Source organism: Eublepharis macularius, chromosome 13 (assembly GCF_028583425.1).
Source record: "Eublepharis macularius isolate TG4126 chromosome 13, MPM_Emac_v1.0, whole genome shotgun sequence".
NCBI classification, from domain to species: domain Eukaryota; kingdom Metazoa; phylum Chordata; class Lepidosauria; order Squamata; family Eublepharidae; genus Eublepharis; species Eublepharis macularius.
This window is the reverse complement of record NC_072802.1, coordinates 5,613,835-5,633,444: the sequence shown is the minus strand read 5'-3', so window position 1 is coordinate 5,633,444 and position 19,610 is coordinate 5,613,835. Positions and strand designations below refer to the sequence as shown.

Here is a 19,610-nt window from a genome sequence, read left to right as displayed (position 1 = left end):
ACCCATTCACTGGTGCTTACTTCTGAATGTACATGCACGGGTTTATGCTGTTGGGGGAAAGGAAATAAATCCCCCAGCATGTCCATGTCTTCCACTGCTGTCCCTTCATCTCCAAACCCCAAAGTTGTAAACTGCTCATTTTTGTTTCTCTCTATCCTGCTGTGTAGATACCTTCCCCTTACACCATTTCAGAGGGTCATCTGCTTCCATGCCTCCTGCTGATGTAGTTACAGGCCTGGCTTAAGCAGGGTGCAGCCTCCCCCTCTCCTGTCCTATGCACAATCAGATGGAAAATCGCCTTTGTGCAGCACTCTCAGTCTAATCCTGTGCAGAATTAAGTACGACACAGTCCCCTGATATCAGTGGACTTAATTGTGCCCTACAGGATCAGTAAGCCTGGCAGTAGAACATCATTTTGCACCCGTGGATTTATTTGCCGAATAGAAAAGTAATTATAGCTAGAGTGGGAAAGACTGGATTTTTAATTCACAAACTGTAGTTCCCCATTAGTATTTGTCAGGGTGTTTTTTCAGCTTAGTGGAGTTTCAGTGGTCATTCTTGGAGGGCATTTCAGAAGTAATATATGACATGGAAGAGCAAGATTTGTGTCGAGTTAAAGACCAACACGATTTTCAGGGTGTGGGCTTTTGAGACTCAAAGCTCCCTTTATCAGATACAAGTAGGAATGAAGTTCCCTCAGCCCTTACCGCCCAGTCAGAACAGAAGGTGAAAAGTGTGTCGCAAAGAAGGGAGTTGTGATATAAAGGTACAGTGCAAAATGGAAACAAAAGCTTAGGGGTAGGAAATGCAGAAATGGGGTCTATTTCCAAGAAAAAAAAAGTGTTTTCCTGCCACCCCCTTGGGTGCCTACTCCAGGCACCTCTTCGTAGCCCAGCCACATGACTTTTAATGCAGAGGGTGCCAGCCAGCGCTTAGTGAGATGCAGAGTTTCCTAAGAAGGGGAGTTCAGAGTTCTAAGTCCAAGGGGCCTTCGCTGGCTACGCCTCTGCTGCAGTCCAGCAATACAAGACAACTTCAGTTTAGACTCCATCATTGTAGCAGTTTACATCTTCTTTGCTTAACCTTCACCTAACGATGACTTACTGTTATGTAACTTTTGGGGGGCGGGGCTGGGGGAAATGCCCTCCTTCATTCACCTTAACAAAAGGACTATATCTCACAAAACTAATATTTACTGAAAATAGGTCTATCTACGCAAATGACATTTGATAAAGCTATGGCATGGGACGTGTGTGCAAAAATCCCCTGTTGCATTACAGCCTTACAGTTCCTCTTTCTATTATTTAGACCTATTTATGGGGAAACCATCTTTTGTTGGGGTTTACTTGCACCTGCTGTTTAATTGCCACCTAAAATTCTTCTTCTAGGTCTTCAGTTGCAGTAGGGAAATAGTCTTTATTGAACATGTTGTTTAACTAACAGTTTTTGGACCGTTGGGTAAGAAATAAGAAGCAGGTGAAGATGAGGACCTTATTTTGTTTTGTCAGTATTTGGAGTTTTTTGAGAGGAAGAAGACAGAAGAATCCAGACGTAGACAGGCAAAACTATTGTCTCACCAATAAGCCTTCTCTTGCAAAAAGATTAGGAAGCTAAGCTTTACGATGGCTTCAGGGGTTACACTGATACCCGAATGACAATTTCCGTGCTTTTAGATAATGGCAGGAACAGTGACTCGGCATTTTTCCTGTAGGGAAATTTACTGACCAGACGTGTACCTCTCCATGCTGCTTCAGACAGAACCAGAATATGGAGAGAAGATACTTGTGCTTCCCGAAGTGTTGCTCTTCTGGCCATTCAGGGGGGCGCTCTGTTACGATAGGTGTTGTATTATTTCTTAACCAAACAAATAACCAACCAAGTTAGTGAGGGAATCCCAGGGCTACAAAGTCATTTAAATTTTATTTCCCTTATTTATAGTCTGTCTTTCTCACTGAGATTCAAGGCGGATTACACAGTGTAATTCAATACAATCAGCAACTGGGACATTCAGTAAACAGTACAATACGGTATAGATCCGAACAATTTGAAAACAAGCTGAAGTCTGATACAGAACTGAAACGATGTTGAAACAGAACATAAGCAATTTGACATGACACAATAAGCAGCAGTAACAGACAGTACTCAGTAACATAGGCTACAGTTCTTACACCTTTACCAGTGCTTCTCTTTAACATTTCCTTACAACAGGTCCCTATTACCCGTGTAAGAAAGCCCTCCTGAATTAATCAGTTTTGCAGAGTTTGCAGAAAACCAGGCGAGTCGGAGCTTTCCTGAGTTCTCCAGGCAGGCTGTTCCACAAGGTGGAGGCCACTGCAGAGAACGCCCATGTATGGGCCACTTGTTGATTTAGCCCAACTGCAGGAGGATGCCTGGAGAAACACTCTGTACAGAGGAAGGAAACCGTTGTGGTGGCGCATCGAGAAACAGGCAGACCTGCAGTTACGAAGGGCAAAGGCTTTGAAGGGGTTTGTATGTGATAGCCCAAACCTTGAGTAGAGCCCGGGAACTCTAATCATCATAATGATAACATTTGATTTATATACCGCTCTTCAGGATGACTTAACACCCAACTCAGAGTGGTTTACAAACTATGTCATAATTATCCCAACAACAACAATCACCCTGTGAGGTGGGTGGGGCTGAGAGAGCTCTGAGAGAGCTGTGACTAGCCAAAGGTCACCCAGCTGACTTCCAAGTGGAGGAGTGGGGAATCAAACCCGATTCTCCAGATTAGAGTCCTGTGCCCTTAACCACCACACCAACTGGCTCTCAGCCCCACTCACCTCACAGGGTGATTGTTGTTGGGATAATAACACACTTTGTAGACTGCTCTGAGTGGGTGTCAAGTTGTCCTGAAGGACGGTATATAAATGGGCAGCCAGTGGAAAGTTGAAGAGCCCGCAGCAACACATCATTACAGTCACTTTTCCTTGTTTTCTGGATATAAAATAGAAGAAAGGAAGCAGGAATGGTTCTTGGCAAGTTGTCTTGCATCATGCTAGAATTCATTTCTGAGTCCTGTGGAGCTTGTATAGAAGATCATTCAGTCATACGAGCTAGAGGGAATGACCCAGGTTTTTTTCAGACTTTTGTCTCATCTACAGTCTGAAGTGGCACAGGCCAGTCGCAGGTGTGGTTGCTTGAAACCTTCTCCAAATTGGATGCTGTATGGGAGAGGTGCTAGTTCAGCCGATCATTTAAAAGTTTGTTTTCCTTGTTTTGGACACAGCTACATCCTCTTGCTTGAAGGAGTGTTCCATTTGTGCAACTGAGCTCTGCAATCTGTGAAGTCATTACATTAAACGTGCTTACCGTTGTTGTTTTATGCACATGCCAAATTATTATCTGTATTATTCTTACACATACAAAGTTGTAAATAGTAAAAAAGTTCTTTGTAACAGTTAACTTTTGCAGGGGGATCCTAAACTAATGGCTCTGAAGCTTCACAATTCAATTATCCATTTTTATGGGTTACTAAATGTCTACTTAATAGAAGTATATTAATGTGTTGTTCTTACAGAATGGAAAGCTGCAGATTTCTACAGCAAAACAAAGCAAAACTATTTGTAGTCTTCATAAATCTGGATAGCGGCGCTGCTTAAATGCTATTTATCTGCTTTTTCCCAGCTATTGTTGGCTGCTTGAGAATTTAATGTATTGGAATTCCCCTTTTGATGGAGAAATACGTACTCTAACCCGTATTATAATGGTACTTTTTGGAGCAAATTCAGGCAGCATTCTCATGATTTGAGAATGAATTACAAAAAACAATGAAAAGCATAGGAATTTCAGGGAAATAGGAATTCTGCCTTTGTATGTGGAAACGAAATCCTTCTGCATTAACAGTTTGAAATAGATCAGCCTTATACCAGAGGCAGCATTTTGTACAAGTGCAGCAGATTTAATTAGATTGTAGTCTAATTGAGACAGTTCTTGCATCTTTTGCTACATTAATGTCCTTGCAGACTGATTCATGGGAATGTGGTTCTTTACATCAGAGTAATACTAGCTGCATAGCAAAGGGTATCGGTCCACTCAGAGTTCTCCCTATGAGTGATGGCCCTTTCCTTGTGGGGATTTCTCTATCCAATTCAGTAGCACACTCCCTTGTTTAATCTGATCAAGGGTGATTATCCAGATTTCCAGGCATATTTGGATACCTACTGACGAGTAGATGTAAATGAGAGCTGTATTTATACTTTTGTAATACCGGAAATGGATGCAGCTTAAATGTTTCTATATCAGTGTTGCATTTCTTCCAAAGTGAATATCAAACAGTAAAAGCTTTGATTGCCTGTTTCCAAATGGCCATATATGATAGATTTTGGAGCGATTGTGAGCAAGAGCTTAGTCACAGGAAACCCGAATTTCTGAAAAAGTTATTTGTTGCACATTTCATATTTGGGTTAGTTTTTGGAGGATTCCAGTGGACAGATGATGCTACAGTTGCTCACTAACAAAAAGGTTGGTGGGACATTTTTGGAACAATACAGACTGCAGCACCTTTCTAAGTAGTACACAGAGCTTGTGGGGATAATAACAGCCTACTTTGTAAACCCCTCTGAGTGGGTGTTAAGTCATCCTGAAGGGCGGTATATAAATTGAATGTTATTATTATTATTGTTATGAGATGGTGGTGTGCTTTCCCTGCCTACACAAACATTTACTCACATCGGTTCTGATTTATGTGCATGAATCACAGGAAACTTTTCATAGGAAGGTTTATACTTAAAAGAACCCCATATTCTCCTGTGATGTGGTGTGGTTCATTTACTTGTAGGTGAAAAATGGATACAGTTGGAGTTTGTATTATTCTTTAACTAAGCCACCTTAGTGGATTCATGAGAAGAATGCTTTATGTATGCAGTGGCTCCCTGTTTACTTGTTTAAAATATTTCTACCTTGCCTTTTGATCCCTTAGAGAATATCCATGGGGGAATCCAATAATAACAGGATATACTAAAATCACAACCACTTGCCTTAGAACAAAGCCAGTGAAAGCAGCAGTAACTACAGTAAAATAGTTATAGTTTAGTCAAAAGCTCAAGTTAACTCAGAACAGAAGAGGACAGGTGAGCATCTCTGGGGAGCTCATTCTACAGTTTTGCTGCTACCACTGAACAGTGGTTGGGGAAGACAGGCATCAGGAGAAGGACCTCTGTAGATGATCTTAAAGATTGGGCCGGTTCTTACAGGAGTAGACATTGGCTTTAGTCAGTGTCCCGTGGTGGTTTACAAGAGACCCCAGTGCAACAAAAACAGATTCTTGTATCCTGCAAAGGATGGGGAGGGTGAAACAGAAATAGCAAGGGATGAAGGTGAACAGATGCAGTTGAGTGTTACTTAGGTTTGGGATGGAGGGTTAAGAGGTTAAGTCAAACGCTTCACAGAAAGGTGAGTTTAGCTGGAATGTTCAGTGAAACATTGCAAAGCACTCTCTTATTCTGCCTGGTTCACTTTGTTTGAAATCTAGGTTATTGTTTTTGTCAGTAGAAAAAGCTGCTCTCCACCTCGGTCTGCATTTTCTCTTGCGGTCTTTGCTTTAGTGAATGATTGGTGTCTTACCTGGCTTTTCCTGCTAATTGAGTTAGTAGAAATCCAGTTCTGGAAACTTAACATATCTAATAAAAGTGAGTTGGATTATGATTAGATATGAGGCTCTCAAAAATTACGAACATTTTGTATCCACCAAATGTTATGAGAGTCTAAATGAAGGTGCAATGAGAGTTGTAAGCACAGGGGATTTCCCTTACATAATGTTCTTGTAAGGACTACATGCAGTCCTTACATACTGCTCCTCTTAACTTGTTTCCTGGGTAAGTACACTTAATGAGGATAATTGATTTTAGTGTATAGTGCTCCCAGAGATTCTCCACGGATCCTAAACGCCACACTTGTTTTTTATTTTGTCTTGTTTGTGTCATCTGTGGCATTTTCCTTTACCCCTTTCAGAAATGCAAAGCTGTAAACAGAATGGATCTAACATCAAGAGCCGAATCAGTTGTTGTCTGTGTGGAGGGGATGACATGCAGTTCTTGTATACAGAGCATAGAAAATCAGGTTGGAAAACTGAGTGGTGTTCACAGTGTTAAGGTAAGTAATTTAACCACACTAGTATGGCTACCAGATCAAGGGCTTCAGGGCATGCAATACCGAATTGTGGAAAGCATTAAAAAAAGAATTCACTTGGACTTTTCATAATTTTGCTCCCAGAAAAGAAATGCAATGAATATAAATAAGATTTGTGACACCTTGAATATGAACAAATTGTAACATTAGCTTTGGGCCCTTGAGCCCACTTTCTCGGCTGCATGAGATGGATCTTCTGTTGGCAGGTGCATGTGGTACATACATAATATGGAGAAGGCAGGTGTAAACAGCAGGATCAAAAGGCAATAAAATACAATGAGCTCTGGTTGTAACAGTACTTTTACATATGAATTTTGACGTAATACAGAGAATATACCAGTTTGGTGTAGTGGTTAAGAGCGCGGGACTCTAATCTGGAGAGCCGGATTTGATTCCCCACTCCTCCACTTGAAGCCAGCTGGGTGACCTTGGGCTAGTCACGGTTCTCTGGAGCTCTCTCAGCCCCACCCACCTCACAGGGTATTTTGTTGTGGGGATAATAATAGCATACTTTGTAAACTGCTCTGAGTGGGCATTACGTTGTCCTGAAGGGCAGTATATAAATCGAATTGTTGTTGTTGTTGTTGTTGTTATTTGAATTTATATTTCTAAGGGCTTATATATATCATGCCTCTTGGGAGATCTGCTCAGGGTGGCTCACAAGTAAAAACAGATTAATAAAAACAACATAAATTGCCAATATTAAAACAAACCACAGGGTTAAGCACAGCAAAATACTACTATTGGGCAGTCAGAAAATATCCATAGAACAGTCCTCGGGATAGAGGCAGCTACAAAATGATAAAACGCTCAGTGAACGGTCCAAATGAAAAGAAGAATCTTTTGGCCAGGCTCCTGAAAGGTTAGGCGCCAGGCAAGCTTCAAGGAAAAGGCACTCCAGCAGCGAGGTGCCACTTCTGAAGAAGTCCTGTCTTGCGTCTCCACCTGCATCACCTCTTCAGACAGACGGCACAGGCAGCAGGGCTTGGGAGGCATATCTTAACTGGCAGGCTGGACAGTATGGGAAGAAGCTGCCCTTCAAGCTGCCATCAGGTCTCTGCTGGCTGGCCCGTGTTGTGCTTAAGCTGGTTTGAGCCATATGAAAAACGTAGAAACATTTTAATAAAGAAGCTACTTAGATTAGGCAGGATGTTTCTGCGCAGGATAAAACCCCTGCCCAGGGTTTCTGAGAGAGAGTGGTTGTTGTCTAGATGAGGCTGTGTGGCAGTAGTGATGCATTTAACTGGTTTAAGATGGGAGCTGGGATAGGAAAGCATAGCAGCTGATTGTCTTCCTTCCGTTTGAATTCTGCGTCATGTGAAGCCCTGCACTTCTTGTATTTTATGGCCTCTTGACTGTGGCTTACGGCTTCCTTTTTCATGCTATGTGTGAGTAATCTGCTGATAAAGGATTCACTTAAATGTCTGAAAGAGTGGGCTCCATTCCATAAAAAGCTTACGCTAGAATAAAAACTGTTAGCCTCTAAAGTGCCTGCAAGAGTCCGGATCCTGCTCTGGCACTTGTATCTAGAATGTGGTTCAAAATGGAGAGTCCTCCTGCTGAGCACCAGACCAAGTGGGAGGGGGCTTTGTTCCCCCATCCTCCTGTTGTGCAGAATGGCTGGCTGTTCAGGAAGAGAAGCGCCAGGTGTGTGCTGGCAAGGGTGGCCAACGGAAAGAGCTTTGTCCTCTCTCCTACTCAAGAGATCTGGTTTTGCTATCAACCAATTGGTATCTTACCTTTCGGAAAATAACTTTTGGGTTCTCACATCCCTTTAAGGGTGGCAGTCCTCCTCTAAAGGGCAATATTGTTTAGAGAGCCTGCACTTTGATTTAATTGCACATAAAGCAATGTAAGGCAGTCAATACTCTCTTACACAGAAGCAGGGCAGAGAAGCAATGGTGCTTAAAGAGATTACATTTATTTAATTAGATCATTGTGGTTGTGTCTTGCCTAAGGAAAATGTGAAATTTGAAGTTAATGTAATGGTCTTTGGAATGATACTGGTTTGTCCTTTCAGAAAATAATAAGCTAGGAGTAGATTCAATTTGAGACGTTTCCTTTATCTGATTAGAAAAAAACTCTCAATATTAGCAAGATCATGTGGTGCTAAAAGTTCAAGTATTAAATCCCTGCTGTTTGCCTTTATGTGCCCCATGACTTTCTCCATGAAATATTTCAATGCCTTCTACCAAAGGAGCCAACTTGAAGGAGCCAGCTTGCCGACTTGCTGGCCCTGTGCCCAGACGTGGCTTAGCATAAATGCTGCTGCTTTTCTAGGGCAGCAGGTTTTGGTTAAGCAGCCATTAGAATGGCAAGAGGATTGCTTTTGCATTGCTTAGCATGACAAGAGTGCAGAAGGCACTCTTGCTTCACAAATCCTGCTTCGATAGAAAGCCAACCAGTTTTTAATAAAGTGCATGGTGGAATTCTCATGCTGGTTAAATGAGATTTTAAAAAAACTGTGGCTCAGTATAGACTTACTAAACAGTGATGGAAGAGTTCAGCAAGCTTCCTTGTACCATGTCCTAGACCATGTTCTCTGTACCCAACAGGTGCCCAGTCATATTTAGACCCACATCATCTTGACTGCGTTATGTACTTTGCCGCTCCTTCTCACTTCCCCCATTAAGCTTCTCAGATAGCCTGATTATAGCAGCTAAGTTCATGTAGGAGTTTAGTGGCATCTTAAAGTCTAAAAAAAATTATTTGAGCATAAACCTATGCGCTGAGCTCACTTTGTCAGATGTATGAAGTGTATAATTTGAGTATATTTATGCCCAAAGCTGCAAACTGAAGGGCAAAAGAAAGAGAATGGTTTCAAAGAGAGACAAAAAGGTAGATGGTTTCTGTATCTTTCTTGATTGAATTGAATGTCCTGTGTTACATTTCCTCCAGTTCTTGATTAGAGTTGAGTTTAAATTTACCTTACTTTGCCGAGTCATGTGGTGGTCATCTGGTTGAGAATGGTTCCTGTCTGCTCTGAGTGGGTTACTCTTTTGATGGGGTTTTGTTTTATCTGTTGCCTGCTGAGTCATGCCACTCACCTATGCTATGAGAAAATGAATTTTCTGGCTTCTCCTTGTAACCCAGCCCCCCTCACTCTTCTGTTAGGCCTAAAGCTACAAACATGTGCCAGTCAACTGTAGGCTTTATGCACCTGTTGATGTCAGCTCTGACTCACAAAATTGTGTGCTGGAATTCCTTCTAGCACAGGACCTCCTGCTCACGTGCTTTGGGTGCCTCCATTTTCTGAGATTAGAGGGGTGGCAACTTGAGAGAGGGCCTTCTCAGTCCTGGTGCTCTCCCCCCCCCCCCCCCGGGAGATTCATCTGTCCTCTTCTGTTGCCCTCTTTGGCCAGTGGTTGAAGACTTCTTTGTTCCATTTGACATGCCCTCAGTGATTCCCTCCTTCGTGCCCAATGTTTTAATTGTTTTAAATGTTTTAATCGTTGCTTGTATGTCTTTTATATTTTATAGAACTCTGGTTTTAACTGTTTTAATGATGTGGTTTGGTTGATTGAAATAATAAAAAATATGATTTTATTATGTCTGTGAGGGCAGAAAGGCAAGATATAAATTTTGTTAAATAAATAATAAATAAACGTTGCTGGTCTTTAAGGTGCCGTTGGACTCCTGTTTAGTTTTGCTGTATCTGACCAACTTCCTCCTCTGAAATTACAGCCAGCAATACTAAGTGAAATCCTCCTAGTCACCTGCCGGTCAGTTGGGAATTGTGAACGGTCAGCATTTTCATACTCCATCAGTTCTCACTCTAGTTACTTGGTCTTTCCGGTACCTCCAACAGGAATGTAATCTTCATTCTGCAATGAAACTCCTCCTTTCTTCTTATCTTCCCCACAGTAATATGAGTTCTGTGTCAAGGAAATGCAAAATCAGAGATCAGTTAGCATATGTTTGCTTTCTTTTCCTGCATCTTTCTGCTTTTAAGGTTCAGAGTACCAAAGGATGCCTTGGCCAGGGCTCATAAAATGGAAGAAAAGAGGTGGGTAGCAGTTGGGCACAGTCAGACTGTACTGGCAGAGAGCAGCAAACTGAAACTTTATGGGGCACTAAAGGACAACTTCCTTATGTTGGTCAGATTCGTTCTTGGCTGCTGAGATTTTGCTCATACTTTTCCACCATAGCCACCAGCGCTGCAGCGGTTTTTCTCTAAAATGGGTTTGCTGATTCTTAGGCTTCTGCTGTGGGAAATAGTAGACTTGCATGGGTGTCTTGTAGACATTAAACCTAAACCTGTTTTCTCCTGTAACATTTAGTCCTTTATCCTTTAACATAACCCTTTAACAGTTCCCTTTCTTTTTCCCTCAAATTTGTTCTAGTTTTTCTTATTCCTCTGAGTTGCCTTTTAGTTACGTGTGTCTAAAAGCTTTTGAAAAACAGTTTTCTTGATTTCTTTCTGCTCTAAGTACCAGATGTAACTGATTGTTTCATCTGAGTCAAGCTATTTGGATTTTTCTGTAACGGAGCTTAGTATGTTCTTGGCTGTCAGGACTACGTCTGGATTGCTACTTAAGACATTGCAGAAAGTACTGTGTGAGAAATTAATACTGTATTATTGTGTGTGGGATTCTGAAATAGTCCGGCCGTTTTAATTGTGGCTCATCTTGTAGCTATTCATCTTGGTTTACAGATAAATCCAAGTTAATTTGTAGTTTCATAGGTATAATCTTATACTTCCTTCTCATGTGAGCGAAACTCCTGTAAAAGTGTCACTATAATAGGACAAAGCCGTGTGATATGTTAATGCTGCCTTTAGCTGTCCTTAATCTTGGTTTGGCCAAGTTGTCAGGTGTTTTTTTTTTCTTTTCTGACAAGGTTTCACTGGGCGATAAGAATGCAGCCATTATTTATGATCCTAAACTGCAAACTCCAGAGTCACTAAAGGAAGTCATAGATGACATGGGATTTGTTGCTGCTCCTGCAGATGTGAGTCCACAGACCATTTTGCCAGACACTGTTTTTCTTACACTTCCATCTAAGTCAACTCTAACATGTGAACAGATCTGTACCAACCTGTTGAAGACCAAAGGCATCTTGGATGTGAAAATCTCTTCTGACAAAAAATCTCTAGTTGTAACTTTTGTGTCTTCAATTATAAACAGTAAGCAGGTCAGCCAAATGATACCAGAAATAATTTCAGCGAATACAGCACATGGGAGTAATCGAGAAATGAATGAAGATTTGAGCTTACCTCAAACCGGCGATGTTGTGCTCAGGATGAAAGTGGAGGGGATGACGTGCCATTCCTGCACTAGTACCATCGAAGGAAAGATCGGCAAACTGCAAGGGGTCATCCGAATTAAAGGTAATTAAAGATAATTTTGAAGTTTGATTTTAACCCTGAAGATTTTATACATTTCCTGCCAACTCTTTGGAAACCTCCAGTCATCTGTGAACATCTCAATCTATCTCATACTGAGTCACTCGAGAGGTCCGTCTAGCCCAGTACTACCAACTCACTGGCAGCAGCTCTTCAAGGTCTTTTTGAGCTCTGCTGCCCAAGTACACTGTGCTAAGTGGAGGTGCTGGGAAATGAACTTCTGCACACAAAACATGTCCTCTGCCACTGAGCCGTGGCCTGGCCTCTCCCTCATCTCTGTGCATTAAAAAAAAGTCTTCAGCATTCCATCACATTCTAGCAAGACGAGGAAACAAAATCCAGTTGGGGTTCCTGGGGCCAGAGCTAGTTAAGTAGGCAGGGGCTCATTCCAGCTGGGCAGGGCTCTGACTTGACTGCATTGCCTGCCAGCCAGGGCAAGGTTCCATGTTGGGCTTCTCCTCCCCTGGTGGCTAAGCCTGCTGATACGGGACTCACGTGAGTCCTATTTGCCACATTACGGTGGCAGGTGTAACTTTGCAGTGTTGGCTATTGTACTTTATCCACTTGACCCACAAGTGAGCAGGGATTATTTGTCCAGCACTTGCAGTTCTGGTTTTATAATTGAAGCCTACCTATTGGGTACCTTTTTAAATAAGCAATGATTTTCTTTTCTTTTCTTTTTTTTGAAAAATTTTTTATTAGGTGAGAATATTAATACATACAACTTTCAAATAACATCTCAATATCATTTTCCCCCACCCTTTCCCTCCCCCCTTTTTCAGGACTTCCAACAGCTTTCCAACCCTATATCTTAATCTATTCCTAATCTATCCCCTTTTTCTATAACTCATTATATCGTGTTTACATTCTACTTTGTTAAGCTAAGCTCTATCTGTTAGCTTCAGATCTAGTATTATAAATAAGCAACGATTTTCAGTTGGATATTATGTTAGAGCAACACTAACATTTTCCCTTCTTTGTCTTCTAGTTTCCCTGGATGCTCAGGAAGCTGTGGTGGTATTTCAGCCTCACCTCATCACATCGGAGGAAATAAAAAACCAAATCGAAGCTGCAGGTTTCCAGGCATCTATAAAAAAACAGCCTAGGCCCCTCAGACTGGATGCTATTAATGTTGAGCATCTAAAGAACACACCTACCAAACTCTCGGAAAGAGTGCTGCCCGAAGTTCCAGAGCACGTGCACTGCTTAAAGACCATTACATTCAGGGTTGACGGCATGCGCTGTAATTCCTGTGTCCTCAATATTCAGAGTACCATATCAGCCCTCCCCTCAGTAACTAGCATAGCAGTTTCTTTAGAGGACAAATCTGCTGCTGTAAAATATAATCCCAGCCTAATCAGCATCAGTGCGCTAAGACGAGCCATAGAATCAGTATCACCAGAGACTTTCAAGGTCAGCCTTCTTGATGTACCTGAAAATTCTGAACTCTTGGACTCATCCCGGCTTCCAGTAAAGTCTCCTTTGAGAGACCTCAGTAGCGCTGTGCACCCTCTGACAGCTGTTTCTGTGATAAATATAGAGGGAATGACCTGCAATTCTTGTGTCCAGTCTGTTGAGGGCATGATTTCCCAAAAGCCAGGTGTTAAATCAGTATGTGTGTCCCTTCTGCATCATAATGGGACTATAGAATACGATCCCATGCTGACCTCACCGGATGATTTAAAAAACTCAATTGAGGATATGGGTTTTGATGCATCTTTAACAGGTAATACCAGCTGATTAATTCTGTTTTCACAGTTGAATTAGGATCCTTGTTCCCTTGTTCTGTTCATCAGATCAGATCCTATTCCATGGTACTTCTGATGACCAGTTTGGCCAAGTTTGAGAATCAATCCTGTCTCCTTGGAGAGCCCAGAGGTGTGCGTTTCTGGGCTCTTGTTTTGACATAGAAGCATTCTTGAGTGCCAAGATGGATTTTTTTTTGTTTACAATTCGTGGGAAATGGGCTAAAAGGGCAGGGGATGGAATATTCTTTCTATCCTGGGGATTCTGCTCTGGTAAAGTTTGTAAATTTTGATGGGAGATCTTTAGATTGCATTCGCAGGAATGAAGAGGAAACAGATCCCAAATAGGAGTGATCTGCAGGAACCGGCTTGTTCCTAATGCCATCCTAAATATTTTGCCTCGATGAAAGGGCAAATGCAGTCGCTTCTTTGGAGAAGGGTGTGTTTTCTGGAGGGCGTTCTGCTGAGCCAGGGGGGTGCGTGACACTCCCAGGTGTGGCAGCCCCCTCTGGCGGGGGATGGGGTATGCTGTTCAGGCTGGTGAAGTGAGCGACGGATGGGGCTGTCCTGGTCCCTGTGGCACAGTCTGGCCAGTAGCTATTCTGCACAAACCCCACTGAAATGGATAGGAAATCCTGCATGGGTGGGGAAAGGAGCAGAGGGGCTGCTTTGTTCGTCTTCCCAGAGTGTGTGTTCAGACACATCCCTTCAGGTAAGTGGGTTATCTGTGCCTTTAGATAGCTTTCCCCCCACAATTACGACTTTAATTCCCTCAGAAATACCTGTGAGGATTTTCAGTTGTGTTTCATATATAAATTCAGCATCCCGGAAATGTGTTCTGACAGAATCACTGTAGTTCTGCTTTTGTTATCATAGTTGTCTTCAATGCCTCTAGCAGTGGCAGTAAATGTCAGGCTGATGGTGCCTCTCTGCCCCCAGTGCCAGTGAGCGCCGAAGCCCTTGCCCAGCAAGCCCAGCTCCCACGGGAAACGCTGGCAGAATCTCAGGATAACAAGTTGTCCGGCCTGGAACTTCGCTCCAAGGGATCCCCAGCCTACAATAAACAGGAATCAAAGGAGCCATCCAAGTGTTTCATTCAAGTCACAGGCATGACATGTGCTTCGTGTGTGGCGAACATTGAAAGGAATCTGAAGAGAGAAAATGGTGAGAGAGGGTTCCCCCCCCCATTTTTTTTTATCCAATGCAGTTTTCATAAAACTGTAAAATAAAATTAAAATCCTTTACAAATCCTTAATGGTGCCGTATACGTAATATGCGGAATACTGAAACTCAGGTATCGAACCCCAAATCCAGAAGAAGGGTCAAATCACAAGTTGCATGGGAAGTGTGTGACTGGGTGATCTGGTGTGTTTTTTAACCTTAAAAAGCAGGAGAGGAAATATGGAGCAGGGAATGGGGTAGTGACTCTTTTCTCCTGGGTAAATTTCATTATATAAATTGGTCCTAGGGGCCAGGTGTGGGGGAGGCAGGCACTCCCAACGTACTTTTCTTTCCCCCATCAAGTTAATTAAAAATACGGAAAGATTTCTATTTCTCCCTCTTCCATCTCTTAAGTCTTGGGGAAAAGATTTGGTGTAGTGGTTAAGAGTGCGGGACTGTAATCTGGAGAACCAGGTTTGATTCCCCACCCCTCCGCTTGAAGCCTTGGGTCAGTCACAGCTTCTAGGAGCTCTCTCAGCCCCACCCACCTCACAAGGTGTTCTGTTGTGGGGATAATAATGAGATACTTTGTAAACTGCTCTGAGTGGGCATTAAGTTGTCCGGAAGGGCGGTATATAAATCAAATGTTGTTATTACTATTAAATCACTTTTTTGCCAGCACAATTTGCCACAATCCAAATCCTCCAGTCTTTTTATTGGCTGCTTTTTAAGGTAAAAAAAATAACAGGAATCAAAGAACTCCCAGTATGTAGGTCAATTCTGTATTCTGACTGTGTGGCAGTCTGGCATGAATTCGCCAGGGATGGTGAAGTATGTGGAGCAAAGGGAGGGAGATGTTAGTCCTTGGATGGCAGAAGGAGGACAAGTTGGTGTGAAATTCCTGGTCTTGCCCTCTTGAGCGCTGAGTTTCTTGTAGGAATACCCCCACCCCTGCAATTAGAAGAATTATGAAAGTATCAGTAAGTGTCTGAGGGAAGTTTGCACTTTCGGTTTTCCTTCCCAATTTTTTCTGTGGTGGCTGTGGAAACTGTGAATAAAGAGAGAGGTTTTTAAAAAAGTTTACAGTCATGCATGAATTTGCCATAGACTGAGTAAAGCTGCTGGTCTCCAGCTCAGAATTGTGAGTGTCGACTGCAGCTGTCCAGGTCTGATGCATCACCTGCTACCTGAGCCTTTACCCGAAGAAGTGTTTAGGACCTTCTGCATGTAAATTGGGTGCTCTGGCCCCTCCCTCAAGTTCCATAGGTATATATATATACTTCTGTGAGCCCAAGATTCAGTAATGTCATATGCGTATAATGCAGCATGTAAACAACAACCAAATGCAGCAGTAGAAATAAACCCCTTACAATTGTTTTTTGTGCCAGAAAGCTTTTTTGTTGTGGCTTTTTGTTTGTTTCTATGCTTCAGAAGATTACAATTGTGGTTGTTTTTTTGTTCTTATACTGTGACATATGGGTGTGTTTTTCCCACAGTCCCTGATACTTGGGGTTGGGGAAGAACACACTTTAAAAGAAAAAAAGAAGATAGCATCTCTGGTTTCCATGGTCTCCAGGAAATGGAGAGGAGCATTCTCATTCATCCTTGAAGTTCTGAGCAGTTTGGCAGAAGATTATATGCAAAGACAGAATGAATCCCAGTAAGGTTTAGAACCTGGAGGGATCTGTATACGCCACCGTTCCCTGGGAATGGCGAATGTGCTGTCTTCACGAGAGAATGTTCAGGCTCTGCAGTGTTCTGAGTCCATTCCATTCCCACTTTGCGCACACCAACAGGCCCAGCATACAAGTCTTAATTACTTAAAGCACCAGTGCAGTATGCGCATCTTGGCCCTTCTCCCCTTCCATCTTCGTCTCACTCTTTTGGCAAGTCAGTGAATATGTGCAGGCAGCTGGCATCAGGCTCTATTTTTCTTGTCCTAGCCACTCTGGAGATTGAAAAAGGGCAGGATAGCTTCTATTGTGTTTTGATATGTTTCTCAGCAGCTGCCAGCCTCGTTTTTCTGCCTGCCAAAAGTCTAGCGATCCAGAGCCTGTTAGGATGGATCTAGTATAGCATTATATTGTCCAGCAGCCTTGTCATTAAAGGACAGGGAGGAATCTGAGAGTAGTCTGCACTAACAGAAGGGGTGGATGCAGTTTATCCCTTGACATCTTCTTTGAAGGCAGTTGTTCCTTTCTCCGAGTGAGCAGCAAATTGCATGGCTGCAGTAGGTGAAGTGTTTGTGTGGGATGCATTCTCTTACAGATCAGGCCTCATTATTGTGCTGAGATTCCTCTGCAGCAGGCTAATTAACTTGGAAACAAAAGCACAATATTGTGTAATCTTGAGATAATAATAGGTGAATCTCTTATTTTAAATGCTGAAACTAGGTTGGTGAATAATTAGCCGGAATTATTCTGGAAGTAATAAGATTAATGTGGCTATCCAGGCGTAGTCTCTTGCAAGGCTGCTAACTAGTACATGTGCACAAGAATATTTCTTTTGAAAGTGTTTTACTGGCTGTCAGTTCAGTTCTGAACACAGTCACTGAGCTGATTTATTTTTATTTATTTTATTTATTATTTTTATTTATGCTTGAAGGGCATCATGGTTTTTTAGAGGTTAAAGTTTCGGAATGCAGTGATCCAAGTTTGAATCCTCATGGTGCTGTGGAAGCTTGCTGGGTGACCTTGGGCCAGTCACACATGTGGCTTCAATCAAAAAGTGCTATCAGTTAGGTCCCTCTCAAGCCCTCCACAGTTAACACGCAGGTGTTCCAGTTGAAGTAGCTTTATTGAGATCCACCTGAAGGTGTCAGTTGGCAGAAGTGACCATTCAAACAAAGGCATAACTAATTATAGGGGAGACTTCCCACCCTCCTGGGTCCGTTGACATTCTGGCGCAAAACCCCAAAGAGGCTGCATGGGAACAGATTCATTTAGACGACATGAAGTACAAAGCAAAATATCCCAGTCTCTGGTAAAGTTACAGTGTTTGCTGCTAGCAGCTCTCCTCAAGGACACCTTCTGGAAAAAGTGAAAGTACATATTTTCAACAGATAATGGAGGGGCCCTCTGGATCTCCTGCAATTAATATCAGAAGCTAAGACACTCTCCGATGATCACACAGAGTTACAGCATATAATTCTGGCAAACAATACAAAACAGCATTGACCATTGTAAAATGCAGAATAAAATCATGGCAGGTATGCTGGCATACATGACAAGTGTTTTTTTCCAGAGGACAACTATAGTAATTTACCCTATGGCATTGTTTATGGAAATGTCCGTGAAATGGACTGTACGGATCTCACACTGTGTAATCCGCCTTGAGTCTCAATGAGAAAAGCGGACTATAAATGACGTAAATGAATAAATAGTCCGTAGCTAGTTGTTACAAGAGATGAACCTGCCAGGATTCAGGAAGCGGAGATCTCCCCCCTCTGCCGTCCCCTGCTCCCCCTTCTGTTGCTCCGGCTCCACTTGTTCAGGCCTCTTGTTCCTGCTTGCTTTTTCCCCATGCACACTTCACCTTGCCCCGGATGCCAGACTACTCTGGAATGCTGTTCCTTTGGAAAAGCCCAAGACGAGACAGTGGCAGTTGTGACAGGTATGCAGGTAGCCACAGATTCAAGATCATCTGGGAAGAGCAGAGCTGCGTTCATGACCTGAAAGACGGGGGGATATAAATATGTTTAGAAATACTGATGTGGTTCACTTAGTCCTTTGCACATTACCATCAGTTTTTCACTAAATTTTTCACTGTGTGTTTGTTTCTAGGAATACATTCTGTACTTGTTGCATTGATGGCTGGCAAAGCAGAAGTGAGGTATGATCCTTCTATCATCCAGCCATCAGTTGTAGCAGAGTTGATTCGAGAGCTGGGATTTGGAGCTACAGTTTTGGAGAACTATGATGAAGGAGATGGCATCCTGGAACTTGTTGTAAGATGATTATTTTAAGAAAAATAAATTCATCACCAGTTATAATAATAATAACATTCGGTTTATATACCGCCCTTCAGGACAACTTAATGCCCACTCAGAGCGGTTTACAAAGTATGCCATTATTATCCCCACAACAAAACACCCTGTGAGGTGGGTGGGGCTGAGAGAGCTCCAGAGAGCCATGACTAGCCCACCGTCACCCAGCTGTCTTCAAGTGGAGGAGTGGGGAATCAAACCCGGCCCTCTAGATTAGAGTCCTGCCACTCTTAACCACTACACCAAACTGGTTCTTAGTTGCACTTAGCCGTTTGTAACTCACATTTCTGGCAAGCTTTGTTGTGTACACATATATATTCAAGCTTTGGGTAAACTAGTTTTTGTTCAAATTCCTGTACTGTGAGGTTGGCAGCCTGTTGTGAATGGATGCAGAACTTGCGCTTCTGCATGTTTGTTCGGCAGCAAAGCCCCATTGTCTTCCATGGAGCTTAGTTTCACGCGTGGCCACAGTCCATTTTGGAGCTTAGTTTCACGCGTGGCCACAGTCCATTTTGGAGCTTAGTTTCACGCGTGGCCACAGTCCATTTTGGAGCTTAGTTTCACGCGTGGCCACAGTCCATTTTGGAGCTTAGTTTCACGCGTGGCCACAGTCCATTTTGGAGCTTAGTTTCACGCGTGGCCACAGTCCATTTTGGAGCTTAGTTTCACGCGTGGCCACAGTCCATTTTGGAGCTTAGTTTCACGCGTGGCCACAGTCCATTTTGGAGCTTAGTTTCACGCGTGGCCACAGTCCATTTTGGAGCTTAGTTTCACGCGTGGCCACAGTCCATTTTGGAGCTTAGTTTCACGCGTGGCCACAGTCCATTTTGGAGCTTAGTTTCACGCGTGGCCACAGTCCATTTTGGAGCTTAGTTTCACGTAAATAGTGTAATTGCCTCATTCGGTTTGCTGCACAGCATTGCTTCAAGAGCACTTCTGAATTACAAAATGCTCATGTCATATGTTAAGGCTCTTCTGTTTCTGTTTTCAAGACTGTGAGAATCTTTTTGGTGGAGTACCAAGCATGGGAGCAGCTGTTTCTCGCTATTGCTAATGCAAAGTTCCCTTGACTTGCCCGTCAGCTTTTCCTTCTGCTTCTCCTTTTCTTTCCAGAGACTTAAGTCTGATCTGCAGCTTCTACAGCAAATAATCCTTTGCTACATCATGGGATGGAATGTCCCACTGATAGGGCATGATTTCTTCTGCCCCACAGCTCTTTTGGCTT

At 42.8% G+C, this 19,610-nt stretch overlaps 1 protein-coding gene across 1 annotated transcript in view; it reads left to right on the top strand.

Annotated features, from left to right (window-relative positions):
- Positions 1-19,610, top strand: part of ATP7A (ATPase copper transporting alpha) — a 57,365-nt gene that overhangs the window by 12,912 nt on the left and 24,843 nt on the right. The window contains exons 2-6 of the mRNA XM_054996003.1: positions 5,974-6,114; positions 10,990-11,479; positions 12,483-13,220; positions 14,179-14,403; positions 18,183-18,346. Of these exons, the coding sequence (XP_054851978.1) occupies positions 5,995-6,114; positions 10,990-11,479; positions 12,483-13,220; positions 14,179-14,403; positions 18,183-18,346 (1,737 nt within the window). The 5' untranslated portion in view covers positions 5,974-5,994. The remainder of the gene's footprint in view (positions 1-5,973; positions 6,115-10,989; positions 11,480-12,482; positions 13,221-14,178; positions 14,404-18,182; positions 18,347-19,610) is intronic.